Here is an 18,146-nt window from a genome sequence, read left to right on the forward strand (position 1 = left end):
TTCAAACATGCGTTGATTGCGCTGAGTAGCAAAACCAGATTATACTTTGATAGTTTTTTCAGCACTTTCTGGCAATACCATCTAATCCTGGTGATGATTTGTCGTTCATGGACAGGACCGCCTCTTCCAGGTCCTTAACAGTGGAAACTGGTCTTTCCTCAGCACTCCGCCTCTGATTGAGAGCGTCCACTCGGATGGGGTGGACTGAAAAAAGTATCTGCATTATTTCTTCAATCTTCTCTACTTCCATGGAATAGGGTGATCGGTTTACATGAAGTTTTTTGGTAATCAACTTATACCGAGGGCTCATGTGTCCTGTTAATGTTGCCGTTCAGCTCGTTACATTATGGACTCAGTAGCAAGTCGCAATTTCGCACTGCTATCGAGATTTAGGGAATCTCCAAATTTCTTTACTGCGAGCATCTAGTTGAAGCATGCCGCAATCGAGGGCTCTAATGTTCAAGTCTCTTGCAACTAAAATTCTCCCTTCCGTATCTCGAATCTTGTTTGTGATCGCTGGAATGCAACTCTGGGTGCAATCCACAGTTGGTGCCCCCGCAATGGACTCACGATGAACGCTAGGAAGACTAGACTAGATAGGAGGACTAGATAGGGGGGCAACTATATGCTACCCACCTTAGCAGGGGTCGATATCCAGCTGGCACAAATAGTGAAGTATTTAGGAGTACATTTCGTCTCCAAATTAACGTGGATTCACCATATCCAGGAACAAAATCAAAAATTCTGCTGATTGTTCTAGTGTTGTAGGAATGTGATAGAGTGTTGTGGCGACTTTTACCAAAATGGATACGGGGGATGTATACATCCATAATAAAACCCATTTTGATGTATGCATGCATCGTCTGATGACCGAGACTGAACTTTGCTAACAGGAAGAAGCTGCTAAAATGGATTCAAAGACTTGGTTGACTAAGTATTACTGGAGCAATGAAGCACTTGAAACTATCCTAAATCTACCCCCATTCACTTGGTGGTGAAACGGAAAGCAGCCAACGATGCAGCACGCCAACAATTCCTTGAAAAACATCCGGTAGCCCTGATGTTTCCCAGATTCGTCTTTGAAAAGACATACACTGTTGCTATCACCAAACGAGAAGAATAGTCGGTAAATGGTCATGCGTCTTTTCAGATTACAGACATTCCGAACATTCAGACCCCTCGGAAAAATGACGACCATATTCCAGGCGGATATATATGCTTTTTCATTGGCAGCATAAGTAGGTCTGCCACAAAAATGGGAACTGTCCTGGGTGAACTTAAGCTAATTCAACCCATCGATAAATGGATAAATCGTCGCTATAGAAACTGTAGTTACCAGTTACCGCAGTTATTATCTGGCCACAGTATCTACTGTAAATACCTATGCATGTTTGGGCATTATGAACTTGAAGTATGTCCTACTTGCTTAGGCCTAGAAGACCATCCAGTCGCTGTTTGACATTGTTGCAGTTATGTTACTCAATCAACTTTCCTGTTATATTCTGCTATAATGTGCAAATATTGTTTAATTTTAGTCTGTAGTGTTCGTTTATTGTTTGTGACTGTAAAAAGTGTCACTTGATGCAACTGGTGCAACTAGACCAGTGGCTTTAGTTGACGCTGGGCAGGAAACGACGCATCGCTTGGTGGTGATGTACCACGTACTATGGTACGGAATGCCATCAGAAGTTTCTGGGAGGCGGGCTCATAGACCTGCAGGGCAGGTCGAGGCCGATATCGACACACTTCAACTCGAGATGACCGCTTCATTGTCACCAATGTGTTGAGAAATTGCTATTACACCGCTACTGAAGCTCGTATGAATCTTTCTGAGGTGATAAATGTTAGTGTTAGTAAACGTATCATTAGAAGAAGACTAGTATACAGTGAGAGGTTTCCGCCCACAACATCATAGAGCTAGACTTGCTTTTACGCGAGAATATGCTGATGTACCGTGGAGGATTGGTAGCAAGCCCTGTTCTCGGATGAAAGCAGAATAACCTTAAGAGGTCCAGATGGACGTCAGCTTGTCTACAGGTGCCGAAATGAAATTCTTGCTTCATTCACTATATCTGAAACAGTACGTTACCAGAGAGTCTCCATAATGGTTTGAGGAGGTATCTCTTATGAAGTGCGTACGATTTTTTTTGTGTTCAAAGGAGGCAGTGTGGCCTAGATGGAGAGATACGTGGAAGATGTTTTTCAAGACCACGTCACACCTTTCGCAGCATTCATTGATGACAACTTTAGAGTCATGCATGACAGCGCATGTTGTCATACCACAAGATTCGCCACTGAATAGCTTAATGAAATCGGGATTCAAGTTTTTCCATGACCGCAGCGCAGTCCCGATCTTAACCCAGTTGAACACATTTGGGACAATCTCGAAATGCGTGTACGAAGAAGTCGTAGTACCCCAGGAGAACTCAAGACTACTCTGGTAGAGGAATGGCTTAATATTCCCTAATCGGATATTCAACATATCATGAAAGGATTGCCAATCCGGCTTCAGTCATAAGGGCCAACGACAGCAACACATATTACTAATTTTGGATTTTGATTTTATCTGGAACACTTTTCGAAATTTTTTTTTTTTTAATTTTCATCGGAAATATCCAAAAAAGATCGATTTTTGATAACCACCCTTTAATAAACGACTTTTTTGCAGGACTTGTTTTCTTTTTATTACCTCAAAGGTAGCTTTCAACGTACCTCTCATAAATTGTCCGAAAAATTCGACCATTTCTGCAAATTGAAAACAAGTCCCTATGTAAGGAGCATAACGCTGTTCTCCATTGGCTGATAGCATTGACTCGAGATATTTAAATCGCTCAGTTCTGTTAGCGGTAGTAATCTGCCCAGAACTGAGCTATTTAAATATTTTGGGTCAACGCTATCAGCCAATGGAGAACTGCGTAATGAAATTGCTTCACGCATTAACGCAACTGGATGAAGTGACGTTCCACACCTGGTGTTCTTTGTGATCGATGTATCAGCGAACGTCTCAAATCTAAAATTTACCGCAATCTCGTCCGTCCTGTCCACCTCTACCGTTCTGAGTGTTGGCAGACTATAAAAGACAATGGACGGCGTCTTGCGGTAATGGAGACGAAGATTTTGCGTTGGAATAGTGGCATGCCACGTTTTGATCATATCCGGAATGAGGATATCTGCGGCCGATATGGAGTAGAACCGATCGTGGAAAAACTGCGAGAGAGGCACCTTCGATGGTATGGTCATGTAGTTCGCACTAACGAGAATTCGCTTGCCAAGATTAGTCTAAACATCAAAGTCGATGGTAAGCGACCAAAAGGCTGACCGAAGCAATGGTGGGTTGATACGCTAGATGGGGATTGATAAAATAAAATGGCGAAACTGATCACGACAAGCCAACCCCGGACAAAGGCTGAAGAAAAATAAAAAGATATGAGGAGCGATGAGTGCCTGGCAGTGCCGTGTCATACAGTTAAAAATTCTATTGGCCTCTACTTTATAAAAAGAAAGCGATTTAAATAAATCATTTGATGGAAAGCCCTGTATTGATAATAACCAACCTCATACGCTTCACATTCGCAATTTAATATTATTAGCAAATGTGAAGTTGTTAACCTACAACAGATACAAGAAAGGGCTGGAGAGAGGGAACTAGATTCTTCATGAATGGAATTTTAATATTTCACTTGAATGTCAATTATTATCGTTAATTTTACAGCAGCATTTTATTTGTATGACTTGCTGTTAATTCTTTCGAAATTGATAAGTTTGAACTGCTGTAACTTTGACACTAATAGATGCATTTTCATGAAACTTGGCATGTGTATGCACGATACTGTCCCCTACGCCGGTGCATGTAGTACTCTTGGGATGAACTTAGGCAGAGTTTTTCAATCAATCCCTAAAAATTGGTAATAGTATAACTGCTATAACTTTGGCGTTAAAGGCCAGATTTCCACAAAAGTTGGCACGTGTATACCAAATATTGTCCTCTATGCTGGTGCGGAATTTAGAAGCCCCTTCGATGAATTTGAGGGGGGGTTTTCAGTCAATTTCTAAAAGTTGGCAATATACTATTAGTAAGTTTATTTGAGTAGATAGCGAAACGCGACATATTTGGAGGCCCAGATTTCATCTAAAGGCGCCACTCTGATATTTTTGGGATTTTTGGGTTGGGAAGTTTCCGAAAATGAGTCCTGTCTCATTTTAATTGCGTACATTTTGAGTCCTTACTCGAAGATTTTGCAATTTACGTCAAAACTAATATCAGAGTCGGAAAACACTAATTGAGAGCTTTCATTCAATCCACCACATGACTATATTCGATGAAAAAAAATTTTACACCCCCCCTTTACTTTCATGCGTGAGATTTCATAGTTCCCATATGTCCACCAAATTTCGTTCGGATCGGTTCAGCCGGTTTGGTGAAAAGTGTATATTACAAACAGACAGACAGTGAATCGATTTTAATAAGGTTTTATTTTATACAAAACCTTAAAAAAGGTTGGCGGTTAATTGTGCCTGTGAGTGTATAATAGATGATATTACTTCGTTGAAGCGGACATATTCTCAAAAGATTGTTGCAGAATAGCATGATCTGGAACGTCTCACATAAAAGTCAATGGAAAATAAGTGGCTTCTGTCGTAAATTTTGATAATTTTAAATTATTTGCTAGGTCTAGATGACTACGGTTTCGTTCAGGCAAAGACAACTTATCAGACGCTGCCTCCCCTCTGCCATGGGAACAGCGTGACCGAAGCGGTTCAAGGGTGTTCTTCGCTTGCTTATATTTATTCGCAAATGTGAATTATATTCAACCTAAAAAGCGCATTCAAGGTTCTGTACTAGGCCGGCCGAAATTGAAGTATTTTTTCTTAAGAATGAAGTCCTGAGCCTGGAATCCACTTGATAGCAGGCCAAACCAATTTTAGAGAGACTTTCTCTCATTGTTCTGGTCCGTAAACTCCTCTTTTTGGACTAACACCGTAGTCGCCTAAATTTCTTGAACTTTGAGTGTTAGCCCAAAAGGAAGTGTCCATGGACCAGAATAGTGGGAAAATCTCTCTCTAATTGGTCCGATCCATTTTCAAGTGGATGGACTCAGGGCCCTCTCCGTTCTTAACAAACAAATATTATTTTTTATGTATTAGAAATGTCTTAAAGTAAAATGTTACGCCACTAAAAATGATGATCTCTGGGATGATGAAGAGGCCGATTTTACAAAAGGGTGTAAATTCTGGCTGCCCCTTGTCAGGTGCGATTTGTAACGAGCAGGATGTTTGGGAAACGCTATAGGACCTGATACCTATTCTTGAACTGCTTAGCTAAACAGCCAAGTATGGTGGCTGACAAGCTACCAAACTTAACTGGTCAAATTTCATTAGTTTTTCAGTTTTGCGAAATAGCTCCGCTTTCGTTAGTAAGTAAAGTAGTAAATCTTCATGGTGTAGGAAAGGTTCCCAGAGAAAATTAGATGTCACTAGTGTTTCCTCATCTGAAACAAAAATGGTTAACTCAAACATCAATAATGGGGTTAGTAATTCTTTTTTAAATTTCCGAGTTCCACTTTGAAGGAATAATATTTCCTCCTTCGCTATTCAGATCATATTTGCTCTATTTCATATTCACAATATAACTTACTTCATAATCAGGCGATGATCCTCGATAATTCCAACAAACTCATTGCGCATATCCGAATCAGATTTCCAGGAATTATTTGAAATGTCTTCCACACGTTGCATAATAATTCGTAAATGGGCGTCCAAAACATTCAAGTAAATCGGTCCGATCACATCGTTTGATGCTTGTTGAAAGCAGAGAAAGAAATAGGCTACGCACTGATACAGCCAAGTTATCCAAAATCGAAAAGGACTGACATGCCAGTCATAAGGCAACCAAACTGGATAAACCAAATGCTGCCGACCTGAAAGTGCAGCCATCTGTGCAAACAATCCATTAACCATTAAATTGCAAAAGAAAACGGTCCACACCAAACGATTAGAGCTTGCAAAAACCGTAGTCATCACAGAACGTTGAGTTTCAGTTGTGGAATGATTATCCAGTTTTTCCAATATAGGCCGAATCTGGATTATCTCACGACGCATCCTTAAAATAATTCCAGTTTTATAACCGCAGATAAACAGGCACGAACTCATGGACAGGTTATCAAGTAGCTCCTTGAGACTGTCTACGATAAACAACTCTCCGAGGAACAATATCGAGGACATTCCGTTGATGGTGAAAAGGATGAAAGTCGCGTGGAAGTAATGACAAAAATGACAGTTTTCCAGCAAATAAACTCCTTGGATGTTCCAGAATGACCATACAATACCCAGCGCTGTATGTGACTGTAAATTCGCGGTACTTTCCATTTCTTTAACGAGGAAAGTTGACCCGATTAGAGAAAAACTTACGAAAGACTGAAATTTCAATTCAATATTCGAAATCCTGAAGTTCCTGTGGTGACGTCAGGAGTTCTTTTATACATTTTTAATGTCATCAATAAGAAACTTCTACGTAATGCCCAAATTATGGTAAAGCTTGAGAAATTAAAAAGTAATTATTATTATATTGGATTGACCAGGATACCAGATAAGTTCTATGTTTCAATAATTTTTTTTGGTGCAAGGAAAAGCTTCAAAATTAAGGAGTGAATGCAAGAGGGCTGAATTTTTTTTTCAACGATTTGAGAAATATGCAGTCAGAGCTCGAATATTAGGAATAAAAGAATCAACCAAGTAGTAAAACTGTAATCAATCAGTATTTTAAAAGTATTAGTTATTACAATATATCCGTTGGGTGAAGCTTAGATAAGTTTTTAGGTTTCGTATATTGGGGATTGAGAGAAATTCGTATCAAATTGTATAATATGTAGATTGGGGTGTAAGAAAGGAGTGCGTCGCTGAGGGGTTTATGGAAATTGAGTCAATCACTATACCTATTTTGTTCCAGTGGATGGGTTTTAAATGGACCACGAACCGAGAAAGTCCCTCCTTTTTAAGGTTTTGTTTGCAAACGAAAACCTTACTAAAATCGATTCAATGTATGTATGTCTGTGTTATTTTTTTGTTTTTGGAGGAGGTGAAAGTCTTCAAAAGACACTGCCTGGTCATGCCAGCGTGTGGGATTCTTACCCACTAAAACCACCCTCAACTCCTTCCCACCGTACGGTTTTACATCACGGGGCGGAGTCAGCTCACTTTAGCTTGGTCCCCTTTCCTCTCTACGCGTCGTACGTAACCGCGCTTTTCTAGTCTCCTCTGTTTTTCGCAGTTTGCTCTGGATAGATACGAACATGAAGTTGATCGCATCCCAGTCTTCCTGACATGCTAACATCCTTTGCACCAGATTCTATGGTACGAGCAGCTCTCCTAGAGTCTCTTCTAATTCTTCTTTTCCTCTATAAACGTTGGATAGTGGAAGAATACATGCGCTGGGTCCTCTGGGACTCCATCGCAGTTTGGACAGTCGGGTGAGGTATCTAGTTTAAACCTGAACAGGTGCTGGCGATATCCTCTATGCCCAGTGAGAAACTGAGTAAGATTATAATTAATCTCACCGTGCCGTCTATCTAACCACTCCTTGATGGCAGGGATGAGCCTGTGTGTCCACCGACCCTTTCCCGAGCGTACCCAACGCTCTTGCCATCTATTTAGAGATCTCTCCTTTACGGCGTTCTTCGTCTGCGATAAAGGAGAGATAGATTTCGCATTATATATATTCATCATGTCATCTGCCAAGATATCAGTGGTCATCATTCCAGAGATGACGAATGCTGCATCCTCTGAGACAGTCCTGAATGCCAAGCACACCCTTAGGGCTGTTCTTCTGTAGACTATAGACTAGAACTCAATGCCTTTCCCCAAACTGGAGCTGCGTAGAGCAGGATTAAACTCACTACCCTATTTGAAATAATAAAAAACTTGTTGTTTCTGTTTCGTTGGTGTAGATATTTATTCTTGCAAATACCGATATTTCAGGAACCACTTGTTCCCGTCATCAGTGCTAACAAGTCAACAACAAGTTTGTTATTATTTCAAATAATTAATCGTTGGAAACACCACATAATTATACTCGCTGTGGGACACCTGCAAGGATAACGTACTCCTGGGGTGCGTCATCAGTGTCATACCAAAGCCTCCGTTCTTGTAAGTAGCTCTCGACAATAGCTCCAAGATAATCGGGAATACCAATCTTCGCTAGGGATTTGCGTATTAGGTTCTGATTGGCCGAATTGAATGCATTTCTCACATCCAGGCTGAATATCACGCAATATTTGTTAGCACTGCCCCTTCCGTCTTTTACATCTTTGGCCAGCCAGTAGCCATTTTCATGGCATCAATGCTCGGTCTGGCTTTACGGAACTCATACTGCCGATTTGAGCGACCTCCCTGGCTCCAACAACCGGGAGTAATCTGCTATAGATTACTCACTCAAGCATTTTGCCCACAGTGTCCAAAAGACAAATAGGTCTGTAGGAGTTTGGTTCACCCGGAAGTTTGCCAGCCTTAGGCAGTAGAACCAACTTCTGTCGTTTCCATGATGCAGGAAATATCCCCTCGGACATACATTCTTCGAACAACTGAGCGAACATGTCCGGTCTGGATTTCACGGCAAGCTTAAGGGCCCTATTCGAAACGCGTAGATCTCCAGCAGCTCGTCACTGGTGACTCCTCCTCTTGCTGGGGGAATTACACCTGGATAATTTTTAACAAGAGTGAATGGCGCGTGATCTGTGGAAATAATCGGTCTCTGAATCGCTCCATCACGATTCTATAAGCGCTTCCCCACGGGCTTACATCCGCTTCCGAACAGAGCTCCTTAAAGCTTTCCTTCTTGATCCTTTGGATGGCGAGCTTGAGGGTTTTCCGGGCTTCCTTCTTTATAGGCGCGGGCAAAAGCCCTTTGTCAATTCTGCCTACCGCTCTCTGAGTCACTCTTCTGGCTCGGTAACAGGCTGATCGAAGACTGGCCAGTTCAGTATTCCACCAATAGTTTGGCCTTCTACTGGGGAATGAGCACCTCCTAGGCATGGACGCGTCACATAAATAAAATTTTTTTTTACCGAATATAGTCATGTTGGGTATCAAATGAAGGGTCTCTATTAGTACTTTTCGAAGCTGCTCTTAGTTTTGAGATTTGTTAGAAAGGCGGCAAGCCGGAGGGGTGGAAGGTGATGATTTCTTTAACAGACCCATTCTCAGAAACTACCCAAACGAAAAATCTGAAAAAAATTATGAAGTTGCCTCTATATTGTGTCCAGGACTAAAAATACACTCCATATCGATATTTGCTTAAATTATGTTAATAATAGTGTATTTTCATGTTTTTGGGGTAGTGGGAGGTAACCGCCCCCCTAAGTCTATTCTAGAGTTATAAAAGTTTGTAGTAGTATAGAATATAATATGAAGTATGTTATCCCCAAGTTGGATAAAAATCATGATCTTACTAATAAAGTACCGTGTAAATTTACTGCAACTAAATATCAATATCACACTAAAATGGGTATTCTGACATGCTTAGTGCATATACATAACGGGCTACGTACAAAAAAAACTTTTCACCCCTGAAGCGCCGAGCTTCCGGTTTCCCGTCTTGTTTATTTCTAGGTGACGTTCTAAATGCAGATCTTTTGCCGATAAAATGCATCAATGAGACTTTGTTTCTGAATATGACTAGCACGGTTCCAAAGCGGGAGAATTTAGGCTGAATTCCCGACTTCTATCTTCTAATCTAATCGCAAGCTTTTTAGATTTAAGCAAAGTAACATGGTGGAATCCTGGAGAATACTCCACGCGACACTATTCTTCTGTCCTCTGAAAAGTGGCCTAGTGGTCTTGTCCTTCTGTGATGCTACAATCCTGTGTCGGTACTTGCCTTTCTGAAGGCTTCGTTGGCACTCTTCTCTGCCAAATGCTCACGTGTTCCTATTTTAGGGACCGAGCAGCATGTGAAAATAAGCCCTCTCATTTATTTAGGGTGGTTCTACCTTGCCTCGATGTAGGCTCCTAGGGATTCTTCTTACGTCCTTAGACTGTACTGGTGTACTTTCGAGAGTTTTCGAATCTTAAAATGAGTGACAGCTGTTATTTCATCATATAATAGATATAACTCACTGTTGTATCTCTTTGGGGGTCGTCAGCGACCTTTATCAGGTGCCTAAGTAAATAGTTCTGACCCCCAAGCTGGCAGTATACCTGCGTCTTAGGTAGTCGTCTTGAGAAAGCCTTTTGGTGAAAAGCGAACCCCGGAGTCGTCGACGTCTTTCGACATCAATGAGATGATGTGAACCTAATTCTGCCAAGGTGGCAGCTGTTACGTGTATCAGGAGCCAGTCGCTTCGGCACTTTGGCCGTATAGTGTACATTGAACTGGTAATAGTAGACCGCGTTGCTCCGAGCACTGATCTGTCCATGAGTTCTGGGATCAGGTAAGCATATATCAGGCCTCGGGGAACTGAGGTAGGGACTGTCTCTCCGAGGGTACACCCGTCTTTAACTATTCTAGCCCGCTCCGTCGCCCACGATGCGTAGATGCAATTTGCATGGAGAATAAAAATAACTACACGAAAACAATCGAGGAAATAGCAGAAAAGGAGGAATAGCTGATTGCGTTCGTGCGCAGTACGGAAATGCGCTGCTCACCGCAGTGGCTAGTGAGAGAAGCAGGGAGGGCTGAAATACACGTTAGGACACTGGGACGCCCAAATAAAGTGCAAGGCTACGGAGTAGTATCCCTATTCCGGAGAAAAGTTGTCAGTGCAACAATCCATATTGGATCAGGGCCTTGAAGTGTGTTAGAGCACTTCTTCAAGATCGTAACGGTACACTACAGTACACTGTAGGAGGCAATGTGGTCAGCATTGCGCTCGCCCGAGATTATTACCCTGATTTGACTCAGGTACTCATTCACAGCTGGTGTCCGACATCAAATTGCCACCAGTGCGATTTGAACCACGACCTTTCGTATGACAGCCTATTGCTCTATTGCTCTAACCACTCAGCTATTCGAAAGCGTGAATGTCCAGAGGTAACCAATGCCCGGATTTGATATCATCTTTGCAAATGCTCGAGGCCAAAACTTGCTGTAGTGGAAGTCGCCGAGCAATATGCGAGGAAACAGCGGGAAATGAAAATTAAATGGGTAGTATGCCGGGAGCAAATCCAGGTAATCCCCATCAAGTGCTATAGGTGTTTGAACTATGGACGCACGTCAGCAACTTGCAAGAGATCCGACATGAGGATAGCATGGCGCAAATGTGATCAGGTAGGTCACTTAAGCGAAGCTCTGCAATGAAAACGAAAGTTGCGTCTTCTGCACTGATAGTGGTGCGTCTTTGGAGAGCGTCGTACACGCTGCGGTTTGAAACGGTGTCATCCTACCAATTAACATGCACTAGAGTGCAACCGCTCACCACCTGCTAGCGCAGTTCGCTGCGAAAGTAGAGGTTAATCTAGGACTAATCAGCGAGCAATACCAGAACAGGCATCTCGACTTATCGGGTACCGCTGCCATTTAGGTTCAGGACGACGTTCGATTTCGTGTTCTTACCGAAGGCCGAGGGTTCGGTGCTTAGGATTACGTTTTTTAGCGTTTATCTGACGCCGAATGGGACGATGCCGGAGTTTCGACACAGGCTTGATGCTCTGTAGGACGCTGTTTCGGGCATGGAGGGGCGAATTCTGGTAGGCCGTGATTTTAATGCTAGGGGCCTTGAATGGGGTATGCCTCAGCTAGACTCCAGTGGGAAACAGGGCTCGTAAATTTAAACACCGGATCCACGCCAACGTTTCGGCGCTCAGGCTGTGAAGGAAGCGTCCTTGACATAACTTTTGCGTCGGAACCTCTGGTATCATCGGTGGGCGAGTGGCGAGTCTTGGAAGACTTATCAGCAAGTGATCAGCAGTACATCGCGTCCGAAGTGGTTGGGCCTCCTTGTTGGCGTGCACCAACCTGTCGCTCCAGCTTCGTGTGGAATGTCGCGAGAATGAACACCGGGAAGTTCGTCGAAGACCTTGGAACAGGCAGAATCGCACTAGAGGTCGCTTTTGGGTGTGGTTGCATTGTAGCGGATACTGTCGTAAATTCAGTGAACCTGATAACGACAGCATGTCAGGTTTCCATGGCATAGAAGGACCCCAGCCATGGCAAATACTGGTGGATGGGGGCAATAGCTGACCTACGGACGGAGCGTCATAAGTTCCGTCGTTTGGCACAACGTTTACACACCTGCGTGGAGGGATGTGTCATAAACACAGAGTGTAAATCAACAACAAGTCGGGAAACCGCAAGCTGGACGCTTCAGGTATGAAAGGTTTTGTGTATTTCGTAGTACGTAGCACGTAATATATCCATATATTATGTGAGAGTATCCACTTTCGGGTGATATTGACATTCATAGTCTTCAATTTTCAAAGAAGCAACAAATTTGAGGTATTATAACTTTGTTAGTAATGGTGGAATTTCCACCAAACTTGGTAAGATCATGCTCTATATTATAGTCTATATCACTGCAAAATTTCATGGTACTAGGATGAACTTAAGGGGGTTTCTAACCAATTACAAAAAATTTTAGTAACATACTATTATTAACTTTATTTAAACAGATATCGGCATGGAAGTTATTCACTTTCAACCCCCCGCGCTCTCCACCCTTCCAACGAATGCCAAAACTAAGATCGGCTTTGAAAAGTACTAATCGAGACCTTTAATTTGATACCCCACATGACTATATTTGATGAAAAAAAATTTTACACCTTTCTACCAAATTTGGTGTCAATCGCTATAACCATCTCCGAGAAAAATGCGTGTGACGGACAAACAGACAGACAGACAGACAGACGGACAGACAGACAGTAAACCGATTTTAATAAGGTTTTGTGTTTACACAAAACCTTAAAAAGGAGACCCCGCAGTGCGATAGACAAGAGCAAAGCTCGCGGCTGGCAAAACTTGGTCAGCGAAATGAATGAGGACCCGTTAAATTCCGTCCACTAATTTTCTAAAAACATCTTTTAATTTGCACTCGTCTCACCCCATCCACTTGACAGTTTGAAATCCCTTCATTTCACCTTTGTCATCCTCAAAATTGTTTAATCTCCTGTTTTATTCAATTAGGTTCTAGATAAATTCTTTAATAACATTGATAAGGTCGAAAAACTGTCACACAACCATAATAGGTATAAATGCCAAAGAGAAAGTCAGAACTGGGATACAGTACTTTAAAGAGAAGCTTTTTTGGTGGGAGGATTCAAATGAAAGTCCTACAATCGAACGAACGAAACAATCTCGTAACGGAAAGTCAATAAGGGGAATATCTATGGTAGAAAAAGAAGACCCGGACAGACCCTGCCTAAGATGGAGCGATGGCTTAGGCCAGGACGCCAGACAGCTTTTAGGGATATCGAATTGGTGGACCTCGGTCCAAAATCGGGATGTCTGGAGTTCCTTATTAAGGCAGGCCTAGACCGGATACCGGTTGTTGCGCCGTTGATGATGCTGAATGATTTAATGACCTGCTGATGATATCAGCTGATCAAACTATTCACTTCTTTGCCGCATGCGCACCACAAACAGGTCGACCGAATGCCGAGAAGGATGCCTTCTGGCAATTTCTCGATGTAAAAACCTGCAACGTGTCCGCTGATAATTATATCACCATTTTAGGCGTCCTCAATGGTCATGTGCGTGAAAAGGCAGACAGGGGTAGGGGTTATGGGGGGAAAACGGCGAAAGAATCGTGCAACCAAATGAAAGACACGTTCCATAAAGCGGCCTATGCAACCCTTGAGGTTATCAAGCAAGGTAAGCGGTTAATCAACCGAGATATTTAGCTTTGGAATGACGATGTTGAAATGGAGGTCCGTGAAAAGAAATGCCTCTACCACAAGTTTGTCAACGATAAAACGCTAGCCAATTGGTAAATTTACAAAAATGCCAACCAAGAAGCAAAAAAAACAATCGCTATCACCCGAGCGGTTCATTATAAAGGCCTTTGCGATAAACTGGAAACGGGGGATGACGAGATCTGAATCAACTTATCAAAAGCTGACACCTACGCACACAGGATATTGAACACTTTTGTTGTGTTAATGACGAGAATGGTACTTTGCTTACCGACCAACAAGCCGTGATGAATAGATGCCGAGAATATATATGTGGTATGTAGAGTATAATTAGAGCGACGCTCATTAAGTATGGGGAAACCCTCAGACAATCACATCTGGTCATTACGGGGCAGCCCCCGGAAAACCCTGAGTAAGTAGGTCACGCAAGTACAGCATGTACCTAGCAATAGATGCGAGCGCGTGGGGGTAATTAGATTTAGGATATAAATAGAATGCATTGTAATTAAAACACCAGTAGCTATTCACACCATCATCCTGTACGTACGTAATACTTTAAGCGCGTTAAATCAATAAAATAATTTTAGTTTAACCGAACTATCATTCTTTTAATACTATCTCCTGGACCCATAAACCCTATATGGGGGCTCGTCCTAAGGTAGTAAATTAGAAGTTTGATTAGTATTCGCGTTGATTGGTGCACAAATCTTCGCGGATACCGTAATCTCTCCTTGGTGGAGCATTTCTCCTAAGTGGAGCCGTCATATCTCCTTAGTGGAGCAATAAATCTCCTTGACGTGGAGACCTCCTTCGTGGAGCAGCAAGTGAATACTCGCGAGTTGTATATAAGTTAAATAATAGCCAATATACGTGAAAATAGGTGTGATTATCGTGCTAAAGTGGTTTCTGTGAGTGCGAAAAAATTAAAAATCACGATTGGAAATCAAAAGAAATCGGTAATCGCCCCGTCGCGCTTCCAGCCTCCAAGAAGCACCAAGACAACAACAATGACACATCAACAGCTTCTTCAGCAGGAACAACAGCGTCGTGAAGAAGCCGAGCGACAAGTTAACGAGCTCTCATCCGCCTTAGCCGAACTTAGACAGCAATTTCAAGCGATGCAGGCAGAACGCAGCAACGAGGCTCAAAGCAATCGAGAATTTTTGGCTCGAGTGCAGCATGAACGCGAATCATGGATAAACGAGCGGCGTCTGCTGTTGGATAAACTCGCGGCAGAGCAGGCTACAGCGGCAGCAGCGACGGCAGCAGCAGAACGAGCAGCGTCGGCTGTGACAGAGCAGGCAGCGACGGCCGGAACAGAGCAAGGGACGGGCGCAGCCTCAACTCCAACACAGGATCAATCGAATTCTATGGTCACAGCTGAAGCTACTCATAGAAATTCTATTGGCATCCTCACGGCGAACAACAATCAGGAAAATCGCCATGATTCCAACGGTTCTGGATTTTCACCGGTCGCAGACAACCGGGCGATGTATTCGCAGCTTAATCAACACCAACAGGCAGCATGTCTGACGCAGGAACAATATTATCCGATTTGCAGCAAGTCCTTAGGCGCGTACCACTGTCAGTCTCTATGGAACAACTGCAGAAATACAGTGCTGATTCTCCAACCCAGTCAGTTCGGGCGTGGATCGTTAGAGTCGACGAAGATGCTACAATTCATGCTTGGTCTCCCGTAGAGAAGTTCATAGCGGCAAAAAGAGCACTAATAGGTACCGCTCGGAAATGGCTCGATGGTCAAAAAGGCATAATATCATGGGAATCCTTTGGAAAACGTGTCAAATCTTCAGACATACATGAAGCTCTAAGCAAGCGGAAGAGAAGAAGAGACGAGACTATTTTGGCTTACGTTCAAGAGATGGAACTACTAGCATCTCAGGCTAACTTGGACGAAGACGAGATAAGGCAATACATCGTCAATGGTGTGACCAATCTATTAAATTGACACTTATTGGTGCTTCATCTCGCCTGCGATTCATGGAACTACTTGAGTCTCATGAAAAAATGAAAGCTCGGGAGTCGGAGGAGCATAATCAACGTCGGCACCACCATAGACAAGGTACAAAGCGTTGTTATAACTGCAACAAGTACGGGCACCTCCGAAAAAACTGTACCGAGGCAACTTTAGAAGCAACCCGACCAGGTCTAGGACAATCAGGAGTCCAGGAACGACCTTCTAATTTCAAGGAGGGCCTAAAGGCCAATTCTCGAAACTTCGTCCAGTACAAAGGAAAAACATAAAACAATTCTGCACCTAAAATCAACCACGTGCAATACAAAAGTGGTAATCGCAGTCGGATTACAGCATACATTGGAGGAGTTACCGAGAATTGCCAAGTTGACAGTGGCGCAGATCGCAATGTAATGAGAGAGGATTTTTACAAACGCATCGAAGATCGTTTCCCATTGAACGGCGAACAAGGAACACTCAGCGGAGCTGGTGGCCTTATTCGGACATTGGGAAGTGTAAGGATGCCAACGGTGATCAATGGCACAGAGTACATACTAAAATATACCGTAGTGCCAGAAGAAAATTTACCATCAAGAATCCTCTTAGGTGATCCTATACTCGACGTTGCCAGGGTTTTTCTCAGTAAGGAAGGACCACAAATAGAACCAATCATCGGCAACGACTTCGTACAGCTTATTGAGGAAGAGTTAAGCGAAGCTAAAGATGGGATCCATCAAGCAATTATCAAGGTACCAGAGGCAAGGAGGGAGCAAATTAGGCAGTTATTAGAAAATTATTCTGCAAATATGCCTCCTCAAACCTCGGTTAAAATGTCGATTAGGCTAAAAAACACCCAGCCTATTGCATGTCGACCGAGGCGCCTATCTCCAGCCGATGTCAAAAAACAACTTGAGGAATGGACGCAAAAAGGCGTAGTAGTTCCTGGAATTTCCGAATATGCGAGTGCTATTGTCGTTGCTCGTCGAAAAGACGGACACGCTAGTATATGCATCGATTATAAGCCTCTCAACAAAGTCGTCGAACGTGAACAACAACCAATGCGACTTATAGAAGATGCCGTAGACTCAGTTGCGAACTCCGTGGTGCACTCCACGCTGGACCTCCAAGATGGGTTCTTTCATGTAGAAGTATCTGAGGAGAGTCAAAAGTACTTGTCCTTCGTCACTCCATGGGGACAATATATCCCGAAAAGAGCTCCTTTCGGCTTCTGCAATTCACCAGCTGCATTCCAAAGGCTCATACTGAATGTTTTTCAAGAACTCATCAATGAAGGCATAATGGAAATCTACGTGGATGACGCCTTTGTGAAAGCTGAAGACGAGGATCAAGCAGTGGAAAGATTGGCACGTGTGTTAGAGGTAGCGCAAAAGAATGGAATTCAATTCAATTGGAAAAAATCTCAGCTTCTACAGCGGAAAGTAGAGTTTCTCGGATACATAGTAGAGAAAGGAACGATCACGCCAGGACCAGCTAAAATGGAAGCCTTGCTAAACCATCCTCAGCCAAGAACAACCAAACAGTTACAACGCCTGCTCGGGCTTACGGGATATTTTAGAAAATTTGTTAAGGGGTATGCAGCCATCGCAAAGCCTCTTAGCAATTTGTTACGCAAGGATGCCACCTTCAAATGGGGACCAGAACAGGAGAAAGCCTTCTTGCAATTGAAGCACGTTCTGACGAGCGAACCCCTCCTCCAACTATACAGGTCAAATCGTGAAACGGAGCTGCATACCGACGCTTCAAAGGATGGCTATGGTGCGATTCTACTCCAGAAGTGTCCTGAGGACAATGCTTTCCATCCAGTCTACTACATGAGTAGAAAAACTACCCCGACAGAACGCAATTACCATAGTTACGAGCTAGAAACCTTAGCAATAGTGAGAGCATTGGAAAAGTTCCGCATAAACCTGCAAGGAATTAAATTCAAGATAGTAACGGACTGTTCCGCTCTACAAATGACACTAAACAACAAGGAGCTGAAAACGAAATTCGCAAGGTGGATCATGTTCCTTGAGCTATTTGATTTTAAGATAGAACATCGATCAGCTCAAAGGATGCAACACGTCGACGCTCTGAGCAGACAGGATTCAATACTTCTCATACATGATCCCCTGTTGGATAGTATCAAACGAGCACAGCAACACGACGAAAAATTGCAATTAATTCGCAAACTTCTTAACGTAGGGCCATACAAAAATTATACCCTGGACAACGACCTGCTCTACGAAAAGAAAAGCGAAAAATTGCTGTTAGTTGTGCCAAAAGGAATGCGATATGACATCATTCGGCAAGCTCACGACATCGGTCATTTTGG

At 42.9% G+C, this 18,146-nt stretch overlaps 1 protein-coding gene across 1 annotated transcript in view; it reads right to left on the reverse strand.

Moving 5' to 3' along the window:
- The window catches only part of LOC119660028 (odorant receptor 7a-like), a 28,428-nt gene extending 22,329 nt beyond the window's left edge, over positions 1–6,099 (reverse strand). The window contains exons 1-2 of the mRNA XM_038068406.1: positions 6,010–6,099; positions 5,636–5,934 (exon numbers count right to left, since the gene is read on the reverse strand). Of these exons, the coding sequence (XP_037924334.1) occupies positions 5,636–5,934; positions 6,010–6,099 (389 nt within the window). The remainder of the gene's footprint in view (positions 1–5,635; positions 5,935–6,009) is intronic.
- Positions 6,100–18,146: the final 12,047 nt, after the last annotated feature.

The sequence above is a fragment of the Hermetia illucens genome, chromosome 6 (genome assembly GCF_905115235.1).
Source record: "Hermetia illucens chromosome 6, iHerIll2.2.curated.20191125, whole genome shotgun sequence".
NCBI lineage: Eukaryota > Metazoa > Arthropoda > Insecta > Diptera > Stratiomyidae > Hermetia > Hermetia illucens.